This window comes from Pongo pygmaeus, chromosome 6 (assembly GCF_028885625.2).
Source record: "Pongo pygmaeus isolate AG05252 chromosome 6, NHGRI_mPonPyg2-v2.0_pri, whole genome shotgun sequence".
Classification (NCBI taxonomy): domain Eukaryota; kingdom Metazoa; phylum Chordata; class Mammalia; order Primates; family Hominidae; genus Pongo; species Pongo pygmaeus.
Window position 1 is genome coordinate 35,860,756 of NC_072379.2, and position 14,855 is coordinate 35,875,610.

Genomic DNA, 14,855 nt, shown 5'->3' on the forward strand with positions numbered 1-14,855 from the left:
TAAAGGATCTGGACGGCGCAGTTAATACTTTGTGCGTTTCAAACAGTTCGCTTATAAATTGTCTTTCGGGACAGGTCCAATTTGTCCTTTCACTGGCGAAGCCGCCTGAGCCGCGGCGGTCGTCGTCCCGCGCCCGAGTCCCGAGGAGTGCAGGAGGAGGGAAACCGCTCAGCAGCCCGGGGCAGGAGCCTCCGGGAGCGTCTGGCCCCCGGGCCGTCCGGCCCGCGGCCCGCGCCCCCGCGCCACGCCCTGCGCCCAGGCCCCGGCTCCTCCCGCGCTGGCGGCCGCCGAGCGGTCCGGGCGGCGGCGGCGGGAGGAGGAGCAGGAAAAGTAGCCGGGGGAGGAGGCGGAGGCGGAGGCGGCGGCGGCGGCGGCAGAGGCGGGGAAGGCGGGCGGGGCCGGGCGAGTTTAAAGCCCATCGAGGGGGTGGGGAGGCCGGGAGGAGGCAGAGAGGGAAGCGAGCTGCGGCCGGGCGGGCTCGGCGCTCTGAGACCCGGTGGAGCCCAAAGTTTCCGCGCAGCCCCTGGGTGGCGGCAGCGCCGGCGGCGCGGGGCGCCCGGGACAGTCTTGCGCGCCGGCCTCGCCCCGCGGGGATCCGCGCCCGCCGCCGGCCACGCCGAGTGTCGCCCGCAGCCACGCGGAGGCGGCGGGGAGCCGCGCGCGGCAGGTACGGAGTTGGGCGGGGAGCGCGGCGGCAAGTTACTTTGTGGTTGGCGTCCCCGCGGGGCCCGGGACGGCCAGGCGGGTCCCCGCGCCGTCATTGTCTGAGCGCTGGGCGGCCGCGGCCGGGAACGCCGGGCCCCGCGGAGGCGCGGCGGGCGGAAGGGCGTCGCCTCCGGGCCGGGGGCTCCGGCGCCCCGGGCCCGCAGCGGGCCGTGCTCGGAGGCGGGACTGGGGCTGCGGGCGCGCGGTGGTGGCGGAGGCAGCCGGGCGCCCCGCCGGGCTCTCCGCGCTGCGTTCCCGACCCCTGGGGGGAGGTGTGGAGTCCAAGCAGTGCATTCTTGAACCATCTTGTCAGACGCCGGCGGCTCGCGGGCTGTGGCGGGGGCTGCGGTCAAGGCCGCGCTCCTGGGGGCCGCCGCCTGGGAGGGTGGGCGCTCGGGCGTCCCTGCAGCCCCGGGTGCTCCGACTGCGCGGCGGGGCCGCGGCGCGCGCGCCCGGGCGTCCGGGACAGTGGTGCCAGACACTCCCAAGTCCCGAGCCGGCCCAGCCTCGGACGGAGGACCTTTTTTTTTGGTTCTGTTGGTGACCCGTTAGCCGCCGCTGGGGCCTAACACCAAGTTGAGGGCTCGCGGATTAGCCGCCCGCCAGCCGTGGAAATGTGATAAGAGCGGTACCGTTTGCAGAAGGAAATTTCTGATGCAACTCTTCGCCTTTGCTGATTGCCTCTCCAAACGCCTGCCTGACGACTGCCCTGGAGCATGTGCGTTATGGAAATTAGGGTATCCTTTACTTTTTATTGTGTGCGTCTTTTCTTGGGATTGGAAGAAACGCGAACTTTTTATGGTTTGCTTTCACCGAAACGTTGGGTAATGTAAGAGAGCCACAGGTGATTTTTACAGGGTCCTGGATCTTTACAATGCGTTTGAAAGAATATTTTCTTGCAAACTTGGTGCTCAGTTTCATTCAAGAGATGGGGGGGGAGGGGGGAAAGACCAAAACAAGGAGAGCTCGTGAGTAAATATGCGTTATTGCACAACTTGCTCGTTGCTGCTGTTTAAAAGGCCAGGCCTAGAACACTTTGTTTCTGAAAATGCTGATTCAGCCGTTTGGAGCCCCCGAGTTTCAGAAATGGTGGTCTATTTAAAGTTTCAAGCAGTTTTACCAAGAACACATGTTGTTAGCGCAGCAACCGGAGTTGACTAGGGTTTACAAGACAATGCTGGCAATATTTTAACGAGCTGACCCCGAGTTCCTCTCTTTCCAGGAGGAAAGAGTTAGAATCAAGAGTTTCTACAGCAGTGGGACTTCTGGCTGTGACAGCGGTGAAGTGTCTTTTAGGAGAGTATTTTAAGTAAAAGCATTGAAAACCAACTATTGTTTCCAGGAATGATTCTAGATGTCTAGGTTTTTCTCTTAAAAATCAAAACTCTAGGATCACTGCACGTAATATTTGAATTTTACTGGGACCACTTGAAAGAGAAGGGCAACACAGGCCAATCCCCAGATTACAGGGAGGGAATTTGAGGACAGAGTTACACGCCCAGCAGGCATTGCTCCTGTAACTGAGAAGTGTAGCGACTGATACTTCTGTAGCATTTCACAGTTTACAAGGCACTTTCAAAAGCCTTGTTGGTTTTAATCCCCTCTGCAACCTCCTGATCCCCATTTTACAGGTCTGAAAACCAAGGCTCAGGAGGTTAACTGGCATGCCCGAGGTCATACTGTCAGCAAGTGACAAAGCTGTCACTAGAACCTAAGCTTTGGATCATTTTAGTCTTGTGTTTTATTTGCAAAAGTACATCCATTTCTGAAAGGGAAATGGCGTGGGTCAGGTATGTATAGCCTGCCAGTCACACACTCGGAGAATGATGATTGCCTGGTCTGGGGGCTCCCAGCCTTCCAGGTTAATGCCATGTTACCAGAGCATTCTAGATATTTCCTTTTAGTTCACTCTCTTTTTACATTTAAATACACATTTATTTTGGGAAGAAATTTTGATATCCATGAAGTCATGAGTTTTGATGTGGTAGTTATGTTTATTGTAATTAAAATAGAAAAGCTGTGTACCCCTAAAGTTATCTATTGCATATTACCTGTTTGGTCACTTTTGGAGCAGCGTTGGCCCACTCAAAATGCTTTTCATTTGTGGATCAGGAACCCAGAACTGGGCAGGTTCATGCCAGCTACTTGTCCAGAGCTTTGTATGGTGATGGCCACCAGGATTGGGACCAAGGGCAGCCCTGGCCCAGTTTCAAGGGCTATGTCTGTGTCTACTCAGCCTCCAGTAGGAAAAGAGAGCAGTCAGACTCGAAGAGTTAGCTCAGAACTTGATTTTGGTGATCTCTCCGGGTACAGACTATATAATGTGTAGAAATCAAACTCCAGCTTGAACGAAGTCATCTCTTGTGCCTTCAGCTTCATCTTAGAACTGTAGAAATTCTTGATTGGTGTATGTGGTAAAACCTAATGCTTTAAAGGTGGCATAATTTAAGGAATGGAACCTATTTCCTTGGAATTCTGTCCGACTCTTAACTGCAAGGAGAAGAGAAACCTACGGGATGGTAGAATGCATTTGAGCTTGTATCTAGGGTTAGGTTGCCAGCGTGTCAGAGCTCAGAGCTAACTGCAGGGGATTTTGGTCCTGCTCCCTGGAGGGGAAGCCTGTGCCTTTGCACGTTTGCTCCGTAATCCCCGCTTCTGTTTCTCAGTTTATTAAACTAACGTGGCATTGTATGGCTTGTAAGGAGAACATATTTGCCTTGTCTTTCACTTAAGTAATCAGTCCTTCAAAGTTTAAATAAACTTTTTTTTTTTTTTCCTGGTAGTGGAGACTTTTAACCTGTGCTATTTTTTATATAACTGTAGAAGTACAGAAGTGTGGGAGATTATGGAAGAAATTAAGGTCGTCCAACTACTTGGTGGGTGAGACTTGGCAGACAGGTACTTTGGAGTTCTAGGGACCACTTTCAGAGTTTGCATACTATTAGGGGTGTAACTGGTCTGATCCATTCAGCCACTGGCTGGTATTTAATTTGTGTGAATATTTTAGCTGCACACTTTTAGGGAGCTGTATCTGTTTTCACTCCTTGTTCCTCTTGGCTGGGACACCTTTGCATCGGACTCCCACCCCCAACCTGGACCACTTCTGACCGGATCTCTGAGAAATGAGCTTTCCTGCACTTTTGTCTTCCGGAGGCTTTTGTCCATGCTCCTGGTGATCACAGGGCCTGCTAACTGCAGGGAGATAAAAGCAGTCAAAGCTTAAAACCACCCGCTTACTCGTGGAAAGGCAGGCTGATGGCTCTTCTTTAATAATGGATTGAAAAATGGTGTGATTGTCCTTTGAGATGGCAACAGAAAAAGCCATTTCCTGGGGTTATCAAAAATAATCTCAGAGGTAGAAATGAGTGGTTCTGATTTTTTTGCTTTTAGGATATAGTGACTCTAAGGAGATTTTTTCTTTTCCCCTGTATTAGAATATTCATATTTTTGAACCATCTACTTTACATATGGATTTTTGGGGAGATTCTTCTTGTCTTTTCAGATCCCTAATTTGAGGGGCTTATTATTTGGGCTGGACCCAGCAACAGAGTGGACTTTTTGTTTTTAACGTCAAGCGTGAGAATGGGCGCTGGGGAGGAATAACCCCTCCCACCATATCGCTTCTTTTCTGCTCTGTTTGACCAGGGCAGCAGGCACACTGCCTCAGTTGACTCCTGGTTGTACTACTTACTAGTTTGGCCAGGCTGAACAAGTGAACCAACCTGATCCGTTAAAATGGAAGCCATAGGCCTGTTTATCCCCATGGCTTGTTGGGAAGGTAGCATGAGGTGTGATGTGTGTGATTGGCACGGTGCAGAGCTCATGCAGTCTTTGTGGCGATGTCTGTAGGCACTTTGCCGTCAGCCTTGTCTTAGAGCAGTTTGTGGACTTGATATCCTGCTTGCTATTGATTTATAAGGTTGGTTAGAAAGGGGACTTGGCTTTTGTATTTTTGTCTTCCAGTGCTTTGTACATGCTAGTTGCACAAAATCTTGTTTGAATTTATCTGAATGTTCTTTGAGCCACAGTCAGTGCTCAGAAGAATCCTTTTGTTGACTGTGTTTAGTGTGACAGTTTGAACTCCTCAAAGGTAGAATTCTAAGAGCAAAGATAGCTGGTGTACTGCAGACTTCACTTGGCTGCAAACCATTTGAACCAGGTAATAGTGAATAGCAGGTGTCAAAAATTGGTTTCCTTCAACCAGGAGCAAAAGTTGCGAAGACCCCTGCAGCGCGCAAGCTCTGATGGGCAGCAGCATTGGGTGTGGAGACAGATCTCTGGTCTCCAGGCCTGGAGAGCCTGTGGCATTTGTCTTCAGGCCCCCGCGGTTGGTGTCTGGACTCTTACAGAGGCACTTATCCCAGCTGGGACTGAAATGACTGTGGACCGCTTATCCTGGTCAGGCTGATGTGCTCCTGGGATGTGGCTCCGAGCTCTATCCAGGGCTGTGCTAGTAGGCAGTCCTGCTTCTCCCTGAAGTTCTTGAAAGGTTTTGTATTAGGTAAATGGAACTGGGCATGAACAGCGGCAGTCTTGCCTATTAACATGGGTTTCCCAAAGTACTTGGCACTTTGGCGTGTGTTGGTCCTCATCATTGTGTCATTAAGGTCACTAGAGCTAATGTGGGGTTGGGGGCTGGGATCCTTATGTGCTGGGTCAGTGCAGGTGGCACTGCGTTGGGGACTGCTGTCTGTCTGGTCCTGTCTGTGAGCTGCCAGGTGTCTCACTCTGGGAGCTCCAAGGGGACGTCTGAGCAATAGAGGACCATGAGGGATAGCTGAAGACCCGCTTTCTACCTTCTCTTGTCCTTTCACATGGGAGTCAAGGGTCAGGAACCTCCAAGGCTGCTCACTGCAAGCTACCTGGGCCCCACTGAGACGGCAGGTCCCCACTTCTCTGATGTGCAGGGCGTTTAGTTTACTTATTTGATTTTTAACTTTCATCCCTGGGAGTATTTAGGCAGTAGCTTTCAGCCTTTTTTAAGTGAAGAATCCCCTTTAGTATAAAAACCTTTATAATACCACATATCTCATAGTAATAATTTTTAGATTGCCTGCTTTGAGAAGCTACCATGAATTGAGTAACTTTTAAATGCAGAAGTTTGTACCACAGCCTCCTGCCCAGGGACAGTGCCTGGTGCTGAGCCTGGGGCCCTGCTTGAGATCACTGTTCCTAGACGGTCTTCACATCCTGTGGGAAGTTGAGCTGGCTGGGTCATGTTCAGTGCCCTCTAATTGTCCCGTATGGCCTGATTTAAGCCAGAGGGCACCTCGCCCGCCCATCTTTTCACCCTGGCCACACCACCGTGGCCCAGGACAGGCTGCAGGGGTGTTACTTGAGCCTCCAGGTGTCTGTTCTAGGGTACTGCCCTCTCTCTTCTGAAGAAAATCGCATGCATCTCACAGAATCCCCTCCAGAGAGGAGAACATTGAGTGTCTTGGCCTGCGATCCTAGTGAGGTGATGGAGCGACGCAGGAGGGATAAGGCAGGAGGGCTTCCTAGTGTCATTGTTGCCTCATCTCTCCATCACAGGTCTCCCCGGCCTTCTCCCCACCTGGGCTGGCAGGGCAGTGAGTGGACACAGGCTGTCCCTGTCCTGACCCACCGTCCCTGCCCAGGGCGCTGTCCCCTGCTGTCCTTGCCTGTCCATATCACACAGTGTTTCTGTTCTCTTCATCTGAAGGATCACCTGGTTTCCTAATTCCTAAACACCCAGAGCAAACTATTTTAAAATTTAGTTTGATTTTTAAAATCAGAATGGTATGTAGACATAGGTTAAAGATGAAATAATTCCCCAGAAGTAACTTATCAGCAGATTTTTTTCTGTACGTACCTCCATATTTCCGAAGAGGTCTAGACAATAGATTGCGATTCCTGGCAACCTCCTCCTCCTCCTCCTCCTGCTCTCCAGAGCCCCATTTTTCATGTGATTCTTTGACTTCAAACCCCATGGAAGGTGAGGGTGGTGCCCTTTGCCCCATCCCCACCCTACACTCACTCTTGTCTCCCCATCGTCTCTTCTGGTCCATCCGGCTCCATCAGTATGCAGTGTTGGGATGGTCCCCTAATGCTGCTCATAGCTGAGCCATGTAGTATACTGTGTTAACTGTGATTTTTCTCCTAGGACATTTTGTTTTCTCCTGGAGTTGTTTTTGCCTAGTTTTTAAAATGTACTTATCATTCTCCCCTCCAAACTTACAGAATTATGTGAATCTCCTTTCCAAGGCCTAAGGTGATCTGCAGTTTTATCTTTGGAAGCAGTTCTTCATGTGCCTTTCGGCCTGCAGCAGGCTGGGTTGCTCTGAGGCTCCCTGCACAGCTGTTGTCTTGGAGTCTTTCTTCTCCATTGTCCCAGGAATGCCCCTTTGCCTTTCTCTTGGATCTTATGACTTTTCTTCTTGGTTTATTTCCAAAATTTGATGGAGTACTTTCTATAGAAGCTTCCAAAAAGTGGTGCACAAGATGTCAACTTTTTGAGACCTTGCGTGTCTGGGAAAATGTCCATCTTCTACTCTCACAGTTTATGGTTTGTCTGAATATGGATTTCTAAATTAAAGATAGTTTTCCCTAAAAAATTTAGAGGCTTCCATTGCCTTTAGGCAGAATGGGGTTGAGAAAGAAGCTCTTCTGATTCTTGATTCTGTTTATGAAAGAGTACCAGAGTGGTTTTTTGGTTTGTTTTTTGTTTTGTTTTGTCATGTCTGGACACTTGTAGGATATTCTCTGTGCCTTTGTTCCGAAGTTCCTTGAAGATGCGTCTTGTTGGGTCTACACTTTGTGTGCGGGGTATGTTGAAGGGCCCATTGAAGCTAGAATCTCAGATCTTTCTGGTCTTGGACATGTTTTTGAATTAATCCTTTCATTTCTTTTCTTCCATTTTCCTCTTCTCTCTTTCTAGGATGGCAGTTATTTGGTTTTTAGCCACTTGGATTGGTTCTCTGTGTTTTTGATCTAATAGTCTGTGTCTGTTGTGTTGTTTTTAGGTTTTGGGATATGTCCTCAATTTGACCTTTTAACCTTTCTATTGGATTTTGTTTCTATTTTCATTTTGAATTTCTTAGGATCTCTCTCTCTCTCTCTCTCTCTCTATATATATATATATATATTTATATTCTTTTTAAAAAACAGACTTTAGAGCAGTTTCAGGTTTACAGCAAAACTGAATGGAAAGTTCAGAGACTTCCTACATACCCTCTGCCCCACACACGCACAGCCTCTCTCACTACTGGGAATCCTGTACATTTGTTACAGTTGACTATTGACACATTATTGACATTCAAAGTGAGTATTCTTTTTTTAAAGGCATAATATTCTTATTTCATAAATACATCTATCTCATTTGTAGATATTAATTTTTAAAAACTTTTTCTGTATCGTTTCTTCTCTCCCATTTGTAAATGATTTACTTTTAATTTTTCTGCTTGTGTCCAGCTTACCTGGAAAGCAGAGCCTATGGCAAAACCTTGTGTGCTTCTATTGTAGGAGGGTGTGCCAGCCTGGGGGAGGGAGGCTGGAAGGAGGGAACCTGGGTGCAGGGTGAGGCGGGGTGCCCGCGGTGGGCAGTGCCTAGAATTGAGTGAAGCCAATGGTTCCACATGTGGGGCTGGCTTGTGTCACGAGCTCCCAGTCCTCCAGACAGTGCTGGGAAGGGGTTGGGGTGGAGGATGTATCTCCTGTCAGTGCCCATCACCATGGGCCAGGGTTGCATCTGGGCTACATCCCCGTGGGTGCTGGGTGTACACGCTCTTTAGAGCCCTAGTAGGAGGAGGCTGTGCTGCAGGACATAGGGGTCCCATCAGATGCGGCTCAACAGAGCCGTGGACAGGGCCCAGGGAGGTGAGGCATAGGAAGTGTTTGTCCCGTGCAGTTTGGCCCCATCTTTCACCTTAGAGGCTTTGCTTAGCTGTCTGGGGCCCTTTTTTGTCTTCCCACTTTCAAAAGGACATTGCTCAGAAGTCGACAGGAGCCCTGTGTGAGTGAGCACTTAACTGTGGTCTCTGTGGATGGACGCCTGGTTGCTTGTTGTGGGGCTCATGCTTTTGGGTCTCTTCTCAGCTCTGCAGGAGCCTCTTTCAGTTCTGTTGGAGGTGCTGCTCCAGGAGCTGCTGGGGATGGTGGTGGGATTCATATGGCAGCTAGCATGTGATCCACCAAATCTTTCTGGGACTAAAGGCATGGCTGTGTCTGCTGACCCTGGTCCAGAGACCTGTGTCCCTGCTTTCAGAAAAGAAGTCACCTAGCTGATGGAGCTGGGGAGAGGACCTGGGATGAAATGGGGCCCAGCTGTTCCTGACACTTCCAATTAATCTTGTTTTGGACTCTACGTTTCCCATTTCCACAGGTGAATGGTAGTTCTCATACCTGAGACTTTCTGGTCTTCCACTGAGTATATCATCAGGCTTCATCTCCACTTTCCAGCTTAGCCTTCATCTCTTTTGCCTTTGCTGTCAGTTACTTCTTGATCACTGGCTTTTATGCCTTTTCAAAGATTCTGTTCTTGTTCTAGTAAAGCAAAATGTGTGTCCTGTCAGCCATTCAGTGAAGGTCTGGCTTTTCAAGATTCCTTGTCCATCATTAGATCATTTCTTTCTTGCTCTTCCCACATCCAGGAACAGCTGCTTTGAGCTGGGACCTCTGGCATTTTGTAATAGAGGGGAGTGTGGCAGGGAAGCCCTCTGTCCTGCACAACCTGTTGTTCTAGCCCAGGAGATGGCAGGGTGCGTGGGATGTTCAGGCAAAGGAGTTCACCATCCAGGCTGGGAGCTGCTGGGCAGGGAGGCAGAGGAACACTCAAGCCACCATTGTGGGGTTGACCGCAGAGGTGGATGAAGCCACTGTGTCAGACCGCAGAAAAGTCTCATATCTGGAGTCTGGTAGGAACACCGAGTTCTCCCAGTCAGTAACCTGCTCTGGACTTTGGATGAGTTACATAATTTCTCCACACTTTGGTTTCTCCCCGAATCTCAGGGTTTGATTCTGTGCTTCCATTTCCCATTCTGTGCCTTGTGATGTTCACTCTGTGACATCTTCTCTGAGGGGTGCGCAGTTAGAGTTAAAAGCACTAACACCTTCAATGTTTCTTGCAATAGCCAGGCCATATGTGGTCAGCCCGGACTGTGAGAAAAGAAAGCCTTGTGTTACCCTTTGTGTTGTGTTGAAAACTGCTCTTGGCTGCTCTCAGAACCAGCCTTAACTCTGCTTTTGTTTGATCGACTTAAACATACTGGAATTTTGTGGTCATGACCACCATGGAACCTCTCCTTTCGGAGTGCATATCTGCACTTTCTCCAGCCTCCTCCTCCTCCAGTGACCTTCAGGGGCCTGACCTGGCCTCCAAGCAGTTGGACTAGGGTAGCTTTCCACTCTTTGAACCCCAGACTGAGATGGGGTTTTCCCAGCGCCCTGCCCCTTAACATGTGTGAATGCAGTATAGGATCTCAGTTTCAGAATCCATTGTCCACTGTTGACTGTTACATTCTTACTGCCGTCTACAATGTCTAGCTTTTCCTACCGTGTTCTCTGCTAGAGGGGAGTAGAAAATCTGCTTACTGCTTACTGTGGCCTTGTAAACGGCAGTGAATATCTCCAAACCTTCTGTTTTGCTTCCATCGTTGCAGGCTCGTGTGTATGTCTGTGGTGTATGTGTGTGTGGGGGTGGGGGAGTATGTGTGTGTGTGGTATGTGGGGGTGTGTGTGGTGTATGTGTGTGTATGTATGTGTGTGGTGTGTATGTATGTGAGTGGGTGGGTGTGTGGGATGTGTGTGGTGTGTGGGTGTGTGTGTGAGGTGTGTGTGGGGTGTGTGTGTGTGTGGTATGTGGGGTGTGTATGTGTGTGAAGTGACTAGCACATAGCAGATGCTTGGTATGTATAGGATCTCTTCTTTCCCTCGCTGACTCTCAGTTTAAATGGGACCCTACTTTGTCCTCGTTGTTCAGTAGCGTTATGCCTGTGGCTTCCAGAAAGAGCCTCTCCCTTCCTGGTTCTTGCTCTGACATTTTGGGGAGAAGGGTGAGACGACAGTGATCCTGGAAGAGTAGAACTGGCCGGCCCTGCAGGTGGAAGGTTGCTCGAGCAGGCGGCATCTCTAGCTTGCCGCGGCCGCGATGTCCCCCGCCCGGCTGCGAATGCGGCGTAGCGGGTAGACATGGAGGGCTTTCAGCATCGTCAGAGTGGCCAGTGTGCGCGTCCTTGCCCATCAGGCGGGGGGGCTGTGGGGGAGGAGAGGAGGCAGTGGAGGGAACAAGGGGTTCTTCAGGGTTGCCATGAGAACCAGGGATCCGGGGATTGGGCAGCAGAGGGCCCCCGCCGGGCGTTGGGGCGTGGCCGCGTCACATGGGTTTGGTCCTGGGATTCCTGTTGTGCTCCAGGACCGGGCGCTGCTCCGTCGTCCTCCCGCTCCTCGGGAGCGCCCGGTCCCTCGGAGGCTGAGTATTGCAGCCGGGCGGCAGCCGGCTCCGCGGAGGGGCCTCCGGGCACCTGCGCGGTGATGGCGCTGGGAGCCCCCGGGCACGCTCGGGCGGTGGCGCGGCATCCCACCCTCGCCCGGATGGCGTCCCCAGAGGCGGCGTTGGCCCGCTTTTCGTGCTAGCGCGTTCGCCTGGCGCGTGGTGGCCCTGAGGCCCCGGGTCGGTTTTCTGTGCCGCAGGCTTCTGGCCGGGGCGGAGCCGTGGAGGACCAGCCCGGCCCGGCTCCGAGCGCTGTCCATGCGGAGCGCTGTCCACGCTCCGGGCACTGCGGGGGCCGGGCCCCGAAGCCCTACCCGGGCCGGCGGCGCGCACGCAGCGACCCCGTGCGGCCAGTGCTGCCGCCCGCTCTCCAGGTACTCAGGTGGGCTCCACCGCGGGCGCTGGGCGGTGGGCGGTGGGCGCGAGCCGGGGCGGCGGGCGGATCGGCCTGCGCAGGCTGCAGAGGCCCCGGCCGCGGCGGGCAGGGCCCGGGAGGGAGGCGGGGAGGTCTTGCCGCGCGGCCCCCTGCCCGCCTGCCGCGGGCTCGCTGCAGTCCGAGATCCCGAGCTTCATTGCCGCCAGCCATAGGACAGTATTATGTAACCATTTTTAATCTTAATTGTTTAATATTATGTAACGAGTAATAACTGTACCCACGGAAACTCGTGACGACGATTCGAGCGAACCTCGCCCGCTCCTTCCTCGCCAGGCGGTGGGCAGCGGGTGTGGGAACCGGTTTGGGAAATGAGTGGATCTGGGCATCCAGGCTACTGCACCGGCTTTTTCTGTGAAAAACATAATGCCAGAGCCTGCCTGGACTTCTCTTAAACCTGGATGGCATGTAGTCCGATATAAAAGCCTTGGGTAAACACATATCGTCAACGTTGCCTGTTTCTCCATGAAAACCTCCTTCTCCCTGGAAGGTGCATATCAGACAATTAATGCGAATTGAGCAGTGAAGATGTGGGCATGGGGTTTGTGTTCTTGATGGAGTTCAAAAAATTGTGCATATGAACACGTAGGACGTCCTAACCCTTGCTCTTTAGAAAAACAATCGGATCACCTGTTCCACACGCCAGTCGCCTCCTTGGTCGGCTGCCATTTGTCTGTTGATAGCATAGTCCCTGCCAGGGTGCTGGGGGGACCTCATCTGCGGAGCCGGCACACAGGTGGCTATGGGCGGGGGAGACTGCAGTCTAAACCCGCAAAGCTCTCCTTCCTAGCCCAGTGAGGGGAAGCGTGGGTGTCTTTCCTCATTGTTCTTTTTAAGTCTGAAAGGCAGCGACTGCAGGGATTATGACGACTGCAGGGATTATGACGTGCTGGCGGCCAGGGCCTCGGGTGCTGCCTGGAGTCTCCTGCGTGTCTCTGCTCCTTTGATGTCAGCATCGGGGGTGGGAGCAGGGCCCACGCATTTCTCCTTTGGCCTGGGTGGGAACAGGGGAGGTGGTGGGCAGGGCCAGAAGGGCTTACTGGGATTTTCTTTCTCTCTGTCACTCCAGAGAAAGGTGGTAAAGAACACTTGTTTCAGTTTGAGGTGCTCGGCAGCCACGCACTGAAGGACGGTTTTTAATTGTAGGGTGGGGTGTGAGTGCAGTGTGGTTCAGTCCCCTCCCCGTCTTGTGCTACCTGCCCTTGTACCTGGACCTGTGAATCAGGGATAATAGTTACTATCTTGTAGGACTGAGAATGGTGCATACTAACTGCTGAAGAACACGGTGAATGGAGTTATGGTAATTGCACGATTGGCATGAAGGGGTGAGAGAAGTTTCAGATTGGTCGATTAAAATCTGAGTTATTTTTAATGTCTCCTAAGGATTTCCATCACCAGTTGCTCCTCCAGTCATCATGTAATTACCACCCCAGAACTGGGCTTCCAAACTTCCAGAGAACACTGCATCTTTCGAATTTTGGAGATTAGGCTCCAAAATTTGCATATTTAGGCCACAGCCTAAATTCACTGACACTTGTGTTCCCACAAAAGCCAGGAAGCTTCTTGGAGTATGTACTTGTGACTTAGTAAGAATGTCTTAGGAAACTTGCTTGGACTAGATGGTTTTACCTTTCTTTCAGACTTGGGAGGCTGCATTCTGATAATTCTCAGGAGGAAGGATGTATAGGAGAGACCAGAGTTTTTAAGGTGTGACCTCTGAACCACCTACATCAGAGCCGACCGCCTGTCGGTGAATATCCCGGGGCCTCAGTTCTGAGCTGTGAAACTGACTTTCTGGGCTTGGGACCTGGAATTATTTGTCTTTGTAAAGCATGCCAGGTGATCCTTACAGGCATAAAGTTTGAGAACTGATGTGGTGTTCTGGGCCTGGTAACTACTGGGGCTTCTGGTGATTCAGTTAGAAAGTTAGCAGCTCCTGTCTAAAGGGTCAAGGGCAGAATGAGGGGAGGCTTTGAGGCAGTATGAGCCCTGTGGACCCTAGGAGGTCTGGGAGCACATGTCAAAAGAGGCCTTTATGTGGGCCTTTTGCTTCTGTCAGATTAAACAAATAACTTGGCACATCTGGTAGTGGGCATGGCCATGCATCACGTGCAGAACTGGTGTGATGGACCATATTTTCTCATATTTCACAGAATTCACTGGCTGGGCATGATCCACAAAGTCCTAACCCATCCCAAACCCTGGAACCCTTTCCATGACGGTTTATTCTGATTTGTTCAGGAGACATATTTCTCTTCTGTTTTCATGTGGAATGGGCTTTCTTCCTCTCACGGCCGGCAGAGGTTAAATTAAAGGGGCCAGAAAGTGCTGAGCTGTGACTAGGATTGGGGGGCCAGTAGGCATTTATTGGCTCCGTTTGCTTCTTTCTTCCCTTTTTTTCTCTGCCTCTTTGGTCAGGGGGTCCGGGACTATCTCTCCAGGGGCGTTTCTGGTCTGTGGAGACTTGCCTGAAGGCACCTGGAAGAGTCTGGGCTGAACTCTAGATGCCTCAGGCTCAAATCTCATATTAGTGAGGGAAGAAAATTCTAAATGTGTAAATGGTACCTGTAAGTCACCTACAAATAATTTTTTTCCTTTCCTGTGCTGTGTCTGGGAGCCAGCTTCTGAGTGTTGTCAAGGTAGTCCTGGTGGCTTGAGACTGGTGATGTGCCGTTGCCAACAATGGCTGCGCACTTCTGAGCAGTTGTTCAGCACTGAAGTGGGATGAGAATGGCAAGGAGTGCTCTGGGTGGCTTTTGACGAGGGACCCCGCCTGTCATTCACTCAACAGGTGTTTGAGGAGCCAGTCTGTCTCCGTCATCTGTTCCTGCCTTACTTAGATGGAAAATAATGAAATCTGTGTAGGAAGGGAGGGTGAGTAGAGGGATGGCCTGGGTTGACTGAACAATAAAATAGTGATGTTAATATATTTTGCTTATTTATTTTCTTAAAGGGAGCTGGCACGTTTCAGTTCTGATACAAGTTAAATATTAACAATGTCTGAAAATACCGCAACTTAAACTTTAATATGCATGGGAATCTCCTGGGGCTGATGATAAAATGCAGCTTCTAATTTAGTTGGTCTGGGGTGGGACCTGAGGTTTTGGGTTTCTGACCAGCTCCCAGGTGTTATGCTTGCAGTTGGTCAGTGGCCCACACTTTGTGCAGTAAGGTCTTAATGCATTTCTCCCTGTGTTCACTTTAGTGTCTTTTTCTCTAGAAATTCTCTGAAGAGGACACTTTACCTGGTAAGAACTATTATTAATAATG

The 14,855-nt window shown here is 51.0% G+C and overlaps 1 protein-coding gene across 11 annotated transcripts in view; it reads left to right on the top strand.

Moving 5' to 3' along the window:
• The first annotated feature begins 427 nt into the window (after window positions 1–427).
• Window positions 428–14,855, top strand: part of GRB10 (growth factor receptor bound protein 10) — a 203,482-nt gene continuing 189,054 nt past the window's right edge. For 3 of the 11 annotated variants that reach the window (XM_063667313.1, XM_063667311.1, XM_063667312.1), the window contains exon 1: window positions 996–1,423. Coding sequence is in view for 2 of the 11 variants with exons in the window: in XM_054494406.2 (XP_054350381.1) it covers window positions 11,411–11,526 (116 nt within the window). In the remaining 9 variants the exon portion in view is untranslated. Of the gene's footprint in view, window positions 668–982; window positions 1,443–11,051; window positions 11,527–14,855 lie in introns of those variants that run through there. The other 8 variants (XM_054494416.2, XM_054494418.2, XM_063667310.1 and 5 more) reach the window with 6 other exon arrangements.